We start from the raw sequence: 12,646 nt of genomic DNA, 5'->3' as shown, positions 1-12,646 counted from the left end.
TCATACTGATTTTTTTTTTTAAGATACAACACAAAGTTCAATTTATTTTTCTTAATGTTTATGATGACACTTTGGTTATTGGAATTCATTAGAAATACTGTTCAGATTTTTATTTAGTAACTTATTTTTATTGAAATATAGGCCCTTGCATTATGTTGAAAAGATACTCTGTGGTTTTGGCTGGTTGCATTGCCGTTCTCCCTACCTTGCTCTGGCCCTTCAGCAAATGGGCTTAAGTGAAAACCTTTGCATGCTAAAACGCCTCTTGATAGAAGAAAGTGTCAAAGTTGACTTGAATGATACAGGAAAGGATTTCATGTGGCTGTTTTTTCTTAAAAGGCTTGAAGTGCTCTTGAAAAACATTTTATGAGGTAGAACCCCACTCTTTTGTAGATGAAGAATCTGAAACCCAGAGGCACTAAAAGGCTTTGCCCAGGATCACACAGTTTGTGATAAAAGTCAGCCCTTTGTGATTTTTGTGCTCTGCCACTTTTGGCTTATGGTAGCACCTTTCTAAAGATACAGAAAGTTTTTTTCAATTAAAAAAAAATGTATGATTTTTTAAAAATTGCAGTTTGGCCCTTTTTTTCTTAAGGACCAAACAGTAATCTAAAACATCTTCATAATGCCTTGGAAAGTATAAGGTTTTTAGCAGGAAATGTTCCTTGAGGTCTGCCACTATAGTTGCTTTTGGTGTTCTTCCTTATTCTTGAAAAGATGTTTTTTTCTTAATGAAAACAGTGAAAAGATAGTTATAGATAAAGCCCGGCTTACTGCTATTTATTTTCAGACAAATATAGTGTTTATATCTTGAGTCTAGTTTAAAATGAAATATTTGTAGTATTTTAAAAAATGCCTGAAGGTTACAACATTTTTTGGTCAGAACACTCTGGAAAGTTGTTACAGTCAACATTGATGCACACTCTTCGCCTTCCCTCCTCACAAGTAAAGTTTTTTGGTTCTTTAAAAACTTGCATAACAGAAATTTGGCATCTTTCTAGGATTGCAAAAAAGTTACATCATTACTGAAATCTAGCCCATTATTAAGGTTGTCACTCACAAATAAGCTTTTGCCAAAGAAATTGGAATTAGCAAAGATCTTTTGACAGAAATTGGATTGTTGTGTTTCATGTTAGTCTAAATTTTCTTCCATTTTTGTCAGTTATGCTATAATCTGTTCCCCTGATTACTGTAGCTCAGAGTGGAGGGGAAAAGCATAATTTCTCAAATTCATAGCTTAGTGCAGTGATCACTTTTATTTTTTAAGCAAAGCTGTGTAGTTTTTTGTGGCAAGTATACTTCGAAGTGGAAATAGGGACAAAAACTTTATTATAAAATCCTATTGTACATTTTAAAAATTGATTTTATCTGTTTTTATATTATATGCTTAATTGCAAAGGTAATGCTTTTCTACATCTGGAATTTCATTTTATTAATTTGAAAATCAAATTACCACATTTTCAAATTTTGTCAGCAAAATTGAAGATCTGTGTGATCAGCATATGAGTGCTTTCATTGTGTGTCCTACCGGAGTTAGACTTCTTAGTTGAAGTTTTGCATTGTGGACATTAATTTTAACTTAATATCCATGTTCAAAATCCTTAACTTAAAGCTTCATACTGGATTAAAGGTCATTTTATAACTTAGAAAACGAACATTCAAAGAACATGTTTTACTTTGTTTATATGATTAAATAACTTATTTTATGTTAATTGAAAACAAATGGCCATGATTTTAAAGTTGCCTTTTAGTATTTGTGGTTGTCATTTGAAATTATCCATAACCCTTGCTTTTATTGAGTTTCAAACCCTTTTAAAAACAGCAGCTATGTCTCCCCTCCTTCACCATTCCCCCTCGTTTCAGACAAAAGACTGCATGCTGGCGAATGGTAAACTGGATGAGGACTACGAGGAGGAGGATGAGGAGGAAGAGAGCCTGATGTGGAGGGCTCCGAAGGAAGAGGCTGACTATGAAGATGATTTCCTGGAGTATGATCAGGAACATATCAGATTTATAGATAATATGTTAATGGGGTCAGGAGCTTTTGTAAAGAAAATCTCTCTTTCTCCTTTTTCAACCACTGATTCTGCATATGAATGGAAAATGCCCAAAAAATCCTCCTTAGGTAGTATGCCATTTTCATCAGATTTTGAGGATTTTGACTACAGCTCTTGGGATGCAATGTGCTATCTGGATCCTAGCAAAGCTGTTGAAGAAGATGACTTTGTGGTGGGGTTCTGGAATCCATCAGAAGAAAACTGTGGTGTTGACACGGGAAAGCAGTCCATTTCTTACGACTTGCACACTGAGCAGTGTATTGCTGACAAAAGCATAGCGGACTGTGTGGAAGCCCTGCTGGGCTGCTATTTAACCAGCTGTGGGGAGAGGGCTGCTCAGCTTTTCCTCTGTTCACTGGGGCTGAAGGTGCTCCCGGTAATTAAAAGGACTGATCGGGAAAAGGCCCTGTGCCCTACTCGGGAGAATTTCAACAGCCAACAAAAGAACCTTTCAGTGAGCTGTGCTGCTGCTTCTATGGCCAGTTCACGCTCTTCTGTATTGAAAGACTTGGAATATGGTTGTTTGAAGATTCCACCAAGATGTATGTTTGATCATCCAGATGCAGATAAAACACTGAATCACCTTATATCGGGGTTTGAAAATTTTGAAAAGAAAATCAACTACAGATTCAAGAATAAGGCTTACCTTCTCCAGGCTTTTACACATGCCTCCTACCACTACAATACTATCACTGGTAAGGAGCCCACAACCAAACTGCATTTCTGGGAAAATGAGACTTTGTGTTTATCACATTGTGTTGGCCTTGTAAAAGGTGATCTATGCATGTACAGTGTTTGTGCTTAATATTCAAGGGATGGGGCGGGGAACAAAAGGAAAAGAAAGAGTTCTTTTCTTTATTATTTAGGGAGCACGTATTGCTTTATAACTTTGGTTTGTTGGGAGTATGGCTATCATATTATACCCTCATCAGTGTCATTTTATATGCTGCCTAATTAGAGAAATTTGAACCTTAGTATTTTGATGTGGTTTCCCCATTTTATCCTCCCCAGGTATCTTTCTCTTGCCCATTCAGTGCTGCTTTTGGTTTTTGATTTAGTTGTATATTCTGGATGTATTTCCACAGCCTTTTATTGTTCTTCTTGGACAAAAAAAGTCCTCCTTTAGGGTCTTTTTAAAGATGGATAGAATAAAAGATTAACAGCAATGATTTCACAAGAAGGTTGCGTGGCCCTTGCTGTGACTCTGCTGTCATCTTCTACTTCTCACTGTGCTCTGTATTTCCCTCCCCTTTAATAGGCTGTCAACCCATTAGATTAGAAGGGAGAACAAGCCCCTCACACCCAAATCAGCTTCAGGTTGTGAAACACAGCTGAAGTTTACATTTCGATTTCTGTATTGGAGGTATAAGTGCCTGAATTCAGAATACCAAAGCAAAATATAAAATTTGTAGTTTGTATAATAAAAACAGTGTAGGTTAAGGTGATCAGCAAAATGTAAAAACCAAAAAGTGAAAAACTACCTGACTCTGGACTAGAAAGACTGATGAAACTAAAGCCTAATTTTCATTATGGAGGAAAAATGATACATGGCTTTCAACTACATTCTGCTGGAAGTTCCGAGACCTGGGTTCTCTCCTAGCACAGTCCCTGCTTCTTAACTTCTTGCTTATTCTGGGACAAGTCACCATCGGTCCCTGCCTCAGTTTCCTCAGGTGGATGTATTATTTTAATCACTGTGAGAAAATAGAGATGTTGATTTAACATGAATCAGTTTCACAAAATGACAACCAGTTTACCTGCCTTTGCTTCCTTTCACAGCTCTTCTTTCTCAATCTCTTGGTTTGTGGTAAATTCATTTCTATAATAGCTCACGTTAAGAAGAGAGTCTTCTTTTCCTGTCATCCTGTGTAACAAAAATAATGCAGGAATAGCGAGGAATGGTGTCACTTATGCACACATTCCAGAGTGTGAATGAGACTTTAGCGATGGCAGTGCAGTGTAGCCACATGGAGAGGTGTGTGCAGCCCTGGTTTCACTTAAGTGACGATGTGTGAGGGAGACTCGAGAGGAAGGCCCCAGCACCTACCTGCCCAGACAGCACAGTGCCAGAGAAAAGCATTCAGTGATCACGATAGCGCCTGTGAGGTTTTGGTTTTTCCTTCTTAACAAGCATTTAGTCTTTTGACCCACTTGAAGATTTTATGACCCCAATTTATATAAGAAATGTACTTAATTTGCCATTAAAATTTAGTTTCCAGAGGCCTTTTAGTATGATATGTCAAATTTCCTTATTGAAGAATATATGTGTGAAAATGATTTAAATACAAATCTTCTTGGGATTTGGGGATCAGTTGCCTATGTGGGGATAGTGTAAATGCTTCTGCACAAGCTTACGGTTCCACTTTGGATCCCCTCAGATTGTTACCAGCGCTTAGAATTCCTAGGAGATGCGATTTTGGACTACCTCATAACCAAGCACCTTTATGAAGACCCGCGGCAGCACTCCCCGGGGGTCCTGACGGACCTGCGGTCTGCCCTGGTCAACAACACCATCTTTGCATCGCTGGCTGTAAAGTACGACTACCACAAATACTTCAAAGCTGTCTCTCCTGAGCTCTTCCACGTCATCGATGACTTTGTGCAGTTTCAGCTTGAGAAGAATGAAATGCAAGGAATGGATTCTGAGGTTAGTGCTGTTCAAAACGATGTTGAAAAAAGCGATCTGACTAGGGGTCTCACTCAGTAATTTCAGAGTTCTGACTGCATAGTGGTCAAAAGGGACAGCGAGAGGTCAGGGGTGTGGGACCCAGTGTGCTGTGTTGTCTGGGAGCACTGAGTGAACTGCAGTTTGCAGGTAGGCCTCTTAAACTTGTCTGCCCCCACTGTGGACTGTGTGGTCATTCATGTGAAGAGAAGGAGCCAGGCCTTTCAGTTATGTGCCCTTCCCACACCTTCATGAAGGCTTCCAGCATTGAGGCATGACGAAGAAGTGGCCACCACTGCCGGACCCCAGGGCAGGTTTAGCTTTAGTAAAAGCCCAGTGTAGTTGATTCTTCCTTTTTAAAATGGATCAGAAATATTTGCTGATATCTCAGGGAAGCATCGTAAATATACATTCTGCTTCTACTTGAAGTGGGAAAATCTAGTTTAAAAAACAAACTTCTAAATTTTTGACCATTGGAATTTGGGAGGCTTCTGTTGTAAGTTCAGCCAAAGGCTCTCTGGTGACGGAGCTAATTCTAATGTGTGTGTGAGCTATTTTGAATTTTTGTAGGAAAGGATATTGCTTAGATCTTTCCAGTCTCTTACATTCATCTGCATACCTGTATCCCCCAGAGAGACTCTCATTTCCTCTTCTTCCAATTTCATTTCCTTTGATTTTCTTATTTTTGTAGATTTTCCTATAAGGAGTCAAGAAACACAGCCTTACACTAGTAGCTGTTTTAGTTGTCCTTGCTTTAATTTGTACCTTCCCCTTTTTAATTGCACCAAGCCTTTGTTGGGGAGTAGTGAATTTCTCTTTCTATGAGAAAAATTAAGAGTAGGTTTGAAGTCTAGCCACAGAGCCAAGTTCATGTCCTGCCAGCTGCCCAGATGTGCACCAGAGGAGTCAGAAGGCCCTGCTCTTACTTCACCGCGCCTCTGTGCTCTTGTCCAAGATGAATAGTCTGAGCTGGAGCGCGGCAGGCCGTGAGGCGAGAAGGTGGGACTAGCTCGTAGACTTCTAAGTGTTACCTAGTCTCATTCTTTAGAAATAGCTAAGCTTGAAATTTGAGGAATTAGCTAAAATTAGATGTAAGCTGTCTTTGGATGCCAGTGGGGCATATTGGTTTTGTTAGTTTTTGTTCATTCTTTTCCTTCCCTTTGTTTATATAAACATATGTATAGAAGTTACATGAACTGATTGGAAATGTCATGGTCTGGCATTTCTAACTTACTATTTGATCTTAAGAAAGTCTCTTTACCTCTCTGGGCCTCCGTTTCCTCAGCTGTAAAAAGAGAGAATTAAACTTGGTAAGTTTTAAAATTCCTTTCTATCAAAACCATAATATGTGAACAATAAGTCTGCTTTTTAAGTAATCAGCAGTATAAATGTATTATATAGAACTTTGTATGGCTAAACAACCTATTAGAAATTAGTATTTTCCCACTTTTTCTTTATTTCTTTCACAAATGATTTGTGTTGATTTTAGAAAAGTTAGTACAAGTAAATAAAAAGAAAATTAGTTAAATTTGCCTGATTATGCTACCTCAGAAATAACCAGTATTAACATTTTGGGATGAATTGTAGATGTATATAGATAAAAACATATCTAAAATGGAAAATGGAGTTCTGTTATCTATAGGATACTGTAACCTGTTCTTTTCACGTATAATATGTTGTGGCTGACTTTCCCTGTATTGATTGGTATCATGATGCTCAGGAGCCACATGCTAGTCAACACGTGGCTGATTTATTTAAATGGTTCTTTATGGCTGAGTAGTTAAGTAGTTTTTGGTTAGGATGTTTAATAACCGTGGATGTGATAAGTACGCTTATGTACTTAGTTACCTCCTTAAAATAAGTTCTTAGAGATACAATTGCCGCATCAAAGAATTGTGAACTTTTCAAAGGCTTTTGATATAGACGTATGATTTTATTTTATTAATTTGCATACCTGCTATGTCAGATACTCCGTTATAGTGAACACATATCTAGTGGCTTAATGAAGAGGGAACTTGGAGGAAAAAAATCTTTCAAGTAGAATTTCCCTGTTTCCCTACAATAGCGATTTCTGCTCCCCAAAGCAGCATACACCCTGTGCCAGCACCAGACCAATTAGTACTACTGAATGCTTGCCAAGCAGCTAGGGGGTAGAACTGTTTTAAAGTACAATTCTTTGATTATGAGTGAATTTGAATTTTTTTCATACTTTTATTGACTATTTCTAATTCTCTGTTAAAGTTGTTCAAATTTAGAAGTAATCTTTTTTCTTTGCTGGGTATAGAATAAGAAATGGGTTGGGGATTTTTTTCTTTTTTTCTTGAGAAGTTTGAAAATTTTTTTTAAAAGATAACATTTGTTTTACTATTACAATATAGTAGGCATACCATAAGTGGTATTTCCCCCCTTATTAAAGTCACAAAAGTCATATATCCAAGAAAAGAAACTACATCTGTGGACTGCCTGTAAAATGGCCTTTTTGCTTATAAGTCACTTTTCTCTCTGTAATAGCTTAGGAGATCCGAGGAGGATGAAGAGAAAGAAGAGGATATTGAAGTTCCAAAGGCCATGGGGGATATTTTTGAGTCGCTTGCTGGTGCCATTTACATGGATAGTGGGATGTCGCTGGAGACGGTCTGGCAGGTGTACTACCCCATGATGCGGCCACTCATAGGTATTGTTGGCTCCCTTTAGAAAGAAAAAAACCCACAACATTAAAAACAACTTCAAAGATATTATTCATATTATTCTTTCATTTTGATTGCAGAAAAGTTTTCTGCAAATGTACCCCGTTCCCCTGTGCGAGAATTGCTTGAAATGGAACCAGAAACTGCCAAATTTAGGTAAGCAAAAAATGTACATGGAAAAAAATTAAAACATCAAGGGGAAAAGTTCACAAAGATATTGTAAACTAATGATTCTGAAAAATATTTACACTGCGGCATGCTGTTGTCAGATTTCTATTTGTAATCTGATTGACTTCTCTTTTTTCTTTCTGTTTTTCTGAAATAATGCTGTAATAAAGACTAGATGGCAGCCCTGTCTGTCGGGGGTATGCAATTGCAGTAAGTCGTAACGCGTGTTTCCTTTGTGTGGTGTCAGCTTCTACATGGGACTCCTGGCCTGAGAGTGCACACTAAATGCTGATTGACAGTGATAATAAATACTCTGACTTCTAATTCAAGCTGTTTGGATTTTTTACAGCCCGGCTGAGAGAACTTATGACGGGAAGGTCAGAGTCACCGTGGAAGTAGTAGGAAAGGGGAAATTTAAAGGTGTTGGTCGAAGTTACAGGATTGCCAAATCTGCAGCAGCAAGAAGAGCCCTCCGAAGCCTCAAAGCTAATCAACCTCAGGTTCCCAATAGCTGAAACCCCTTTTTAAAATTCAAAACAAAAAACAAAAAAATTAAGGGGAAAATTATTTAAATCGGAAAGGATGACTTAAAGTTGATATTGAGTGGAATGAATTGAAGGCAGAATTTAAAGTTTGTTTGGTAACAAGATAGATAACAGAATAAAACATTTAACATATGTATAAAATTTTGGAACTAATTGTAGTTTTAGTTTTTTGCGCAAACACAATCTTGTCTTCTTTCCTCACTTCTGCTTTGTTTAAATCACAAGAGTGCTTTAATGATGACTTTTAGCAAGTGTTCAAAATAATGGACAGGTTTGTTTTTTTTTGTTTTTTTTTTTTTGAGTTTTATTTATGTCAGCTTTGCTTAGTGTTAGAAGGCCATGGAGCTTCAACTGAACTCCAGCAGTCCTAGGATGATGTAGATTCTTCTCCATCTCTCCGTGTGTGCAGTGGTGCCAGTCCTGCAGTAGTTGATAAGCTGAATAGAATGATAAGGTTTTCGAGAGGAGAAGTGCACCAGTGTTGTCTTTTCTTTCCATGTTATACTGTATAAGGTGATGTTCCTGGTCGCTGCCTGTTCCTGGTCATTGCACCTGATAGTAAGGGACAGATTTTTAATGAACATTGGCTGGCATGTTGGTGAATCACATTTTAGTTTTCCAATGCCACATAGTCTTGGATAAAAAAGGTTCTTGCCTTAAAAGTAAAACCTTCATGGATATTCTTTAATCTCTGATCTTTTTGGAACAAACTGTTTTACATTCCCTTCATTTTATTGTGCATTAGACGTTGAGACAGCGTGATACTTACAACTCACTAGTATAGTTGTAACTTATTATAGGATCATCCTAAAATTTCTGTCATACGTATACTGAAGACATTTTAAAAACCAGAATATGTAGTCTACGGATATTTTTTATCATAAAAATGATCTTTGGCTAAACACCCCATTTTACTAAAGACCTCCTGCTAGGTAGTTCCACTGATGGAAATGTTTATGGCAAATAATTTTGCCTTCTAGGCTATTGCTCTAACAAAATAAACCTTAGACATATCACACCTAAAATATGCTGCAGATTTTATAATTGATTGGTTACTTATTTAAAGAAGCAAAACACAGAGCACCTTTACCCTTAGTCTCCTCACATAAATTTCTTACTGTACTTTTCATAATGTTGCATGCATATTTCACCTACCAAAGCTGTGCTGTTAATGCCATGAAAGTTTAACGTTTGCGATAAACTGCCGTAATTTTGATACATCTGTGATTTAGGTCATTAATTTAGATAAACTAGCTCATTATTTCCATCTTTGGAAAACGAAAAAAAAACTTTTAGGCATTTGCCTAAGTTTCTTTAATTAGACTTGTAGGCACTCTTCACTTAAATACCTCAGTTCTTCTTTTCTTTTGCATGCATTTTTCCCCTGTTTGGTGCTATGTTTATGTATTATGCTTGAAATTTTAATTTTTTTTTTTTTTTTGCACTGTAACTATAATACCTCTTAATTTACCTTTTTAAAAGCTGTGGGTCAGTCTTGCACTCCCATCAACATACCAGTAGAGGTTTGCTGCAATTTGCCCTGTTAATTATGCTTGAAGTTTAAGAAAGCTGAGCAGAGGTGTCTCGTATTTCCCAGCACATGATTCTGAAGTTGATGCTTCATGGAATGCTGCATTTATGTGTAAGTGACATTTGAATACTGTCCTTCCTGCTTTATCTGCATCATCCACCCACAGAGAAATGCCTCTGTGCGAGTGCACCCACAGAAAACTGTCAGCTCTGCTTTCTAAGGAACCCTGAGTGAGGGGGATGTTAAGCTTCTCCGGTGTTTTTTGTTATCTCCAATCTTAAACTTAAATTGAGATCTAAATTATTAAATGAGTTTTTGAGCAAATTAGTTTAGGTGACTTGTTTTAAAACTATTTCATTCTGATTTGGAACCTTAAGATGTCTATTTGATTTTTATAAAAACCTTAATGTAAGATATGGCCAGTTAAAACAAAGCAATTCTTGAATTATATAACTGTAAAAGTGCAGTTAACAAGTAAGGCTGGATGTGAATTTTATTGTGAGGGTGATTTGTGATCAAGTTTAATCACAAATCTCTTAATATTTATAAACTACCTGATGCCAGGAGCTTAGGGCTTTGCATTGTGTCTAATACATTGATTCCAATGTTACGGGATTCTCTTGATTCCTGGCACCAAAATCAGATTGTTTTCACAGCTACGATTCCCAGTGGGAGAAAAATGCCTCAATATATTTGTAACCTTAAGAAGAGTATTTTTTTGTTAATACTAAGATGTTCAGACTTAGACATGATTAGGTCATACATTCTCAGGGGTTGAAATTTCCTTCTACCATTCAAAATGTTTTATCAACAGCAAACTTCAGCTATTTCACTTTTTGTTGGAGAAAAATAGTGGATTTTAATTTGACTCACAGTTTGAAGCATTCTATGATCCCCTGGTTACTAAGTTAAAAAATAAAAAAGTACGAGTTAGACATATGAAATGGTTATGAACGCTTTTGTGCTGCTGATTTTTAATGCTGTAAAGTTTTCCTCTGTTTAGCTTGTTGAAATGTTTTGCATCTGTCAATTAAGAAAAAAAAAATCACTCTATGTTGCCCCACTTTAGAACCCTATGTGCCACCCTTCTGTTCCCGTGATTGCAATGTGAGACCGAATGTAATATGGAAAACCTACCAGTGGGGTGTGGTTGTGCTCTGAGCACATGTGTAAAGGACTGGGGAGGCGTATCTTGAAAAAGCAACTGCAGAAATTCCGTATGATGATTGTGTGCAAGTTAGTTGACATGAACCTTCATTTGTAAATTTTTAAAAATTTCTTTTATAATATACTTTCCGCAGTCCTAACTATGCTGCGTTTTATAATAGCTTTTTCCCTTCTGTTCTGTTCATGTAGCACAGATAAGCATTGCACTTGGTACCATGCTTTACCTCATTTCAAGAAAATATGCTTAACAGAGAGGAAAAAAATGTGGTTTGGCCTTGCTGCTGTTTTGATTTATGGAATTTGAAAATGATAATTATAATGCCTGCAATGTGTCATATACTCGCACAACTTAAATAGGTCATTTTTGTCTGTGGCATTTTTACTGTTTGTCAAAGTATGAAAAAGATTTGTTAACTGAACTCTTATGTTTTTAAAATGTTTGTTATATTTGTTTTCTTTTTTCTTTTATATTATGTGAGGTGATGAAATGTAGAATGACCTCTAACACTCCTGTAATTGTCTTTTAAAATACTGATATTTTTATTTGTTAATAATACTTTGCCCTCAGAAAGATTCTAATACCCTGCCCTGACAACACGAGACTTGAGGCTCTTTGGTTCATGAGTCCAGGTGTTCCCCTGGCAGTCGGTGCCTTCAGTCGCTCCCTGGAGGCAGGTGGGGACTGCAGAGGGTCACTGGAATCCAGACTGAGCGCAGTTGATGCACAAGGCCCTGTTGATTTTTAAAGTATTGGATCTTGTTCTGTTAGGGTGTCTAATCCCTTTACACAAGATTTAAGCCACCAAACTGAGACCTTGATACCGTTTTTTAACTGCATCTGAAATTCTGTTAAGAGTCCTTAACCCATTTGCATTATCTGCGGAAGAGAAACTCCTGTCATGTATAATACTTACCTATATGGTTGTTTTAATTACATTTGAATAATTATATTTTTCCAACCACTGATTACTTTTCAGGAATTTAATTATTTCCAGATGAATTTCTTTATTTTATATTGTACATGGAAAGTTTTAAAGATATGTTTAAGACCAAGACTATTAAAATGATTTTTAAAGTTGTTGGAGACGCCAATAGCAATATCTAGGAAATTTGCATTGAGACCATTGTATTTTCCACTAGCAGTGAAAATGATTTTTCACAACTAACTTGTAAATATATTTTAATCATTACTTGTTTTTTTTTTTCTAGTCCATTTTTATTTGGACATCAACCACAGACAATTTAAATTTTATAGATGCACTAAGAATTCACTGCAGCAGCAGGTTACATAGCAAAAATGCAAAAGTGAACAGGAAGTAAATTTCTGGCTTTTCTGCTGTAAATAGTGAAGGAAAATTACTAAATTCAAGTAAAACTAATGCATATAATTTGATTGACAATAAAATATTTACCATCACATGCTGCAGCTGTTTTTAAGGAACATGATGTCATTCATTCATACAGTAATCATGCTGCAGAAATGTGCAGTCTGCACCTTATGGATCACAATTACCTTGAGTTGTTTTTTTTTTGTAATAATTGTAGCCGAGTAAATCTCCAATAAAGTTATCGTCTGTTCACTTTGTGTCCTTGCATCTTTTTTCAATTCAAGTGGGTAATGACATTTAAATAGTGGGAGCCGAAACGATCTTTATAATGTTTTCATTCCATGGTGAATCATATGAAAATGCATATTTAATATAAAATTTTGTTTACCAAGTTCTGCTGCATGTCCCCCTGCAGAATTATATAGTAATAGAATTATATAGTAACAACTGTCTTTTTTGAAGACTTAATTCCAATCTGCTTTTTGGAAATTCTGTCAC

General features: G+C 36.6%; 1 protein-coding gene across 6 annotated transcripts in view; it reads left to right on the top strand.

The window, feature by feature from the left end:
* DICER1 (dicer 1, ribonuclease III) overlaps window positions 1-12,400 on the top strand; it is a 71,390-nt gene extending 58,990 nt beyond the window's left edge. For 5 of the 6 annotated variants that reach the window (XM_077937950.1, XM_015144431.3, XM_015144429.3 and 2 more), the window contains 5 exons: window positions 1,864-2,752; window positions 4,436-4,704; window positions 7,234-7,396; window positions 7,490-7,565; window positions 7,927-12,400. In XM_077937950.1, the coding sequence (XP_077794076.1) occupies window positions 1,864-2,752; window positions 4,436-4,704; window positions 7,234-7,396; window positions 7,490-7,565; window positions 7,927-8,092 (1,563 nt within the window). In that variant the 3' untranslated portion in view covers window positions 8,093-12,400. 6 annotated transcript variants of the gene reach the window in all.
* The last annotated feature ends 246 nt before the right edge of the window (window positions 12,401-12,646 follow it).

This window comes from Macaca mulatta, chromosome 7 (genome assembly GCF_049350105.2).
Source record: "Macaca mulatta isolate MMU2019108-1 chromosome 7, T2T-MMU8v2.0, whole genome shotgun sequence".
In the NCBI taxonomy this organism is placed as follows: domain Eukaryota; kingdom Metazoa; phylum Chordata; class Mammalia; order Primates; family Cercopithecidae; genus Macaca; species Macaca mulatta.
The sequence above is the reverse complement of the archived record's forward strand: the minus strand, read 5'-3'. Positions and strand labels throughout refer to the sequence as shown.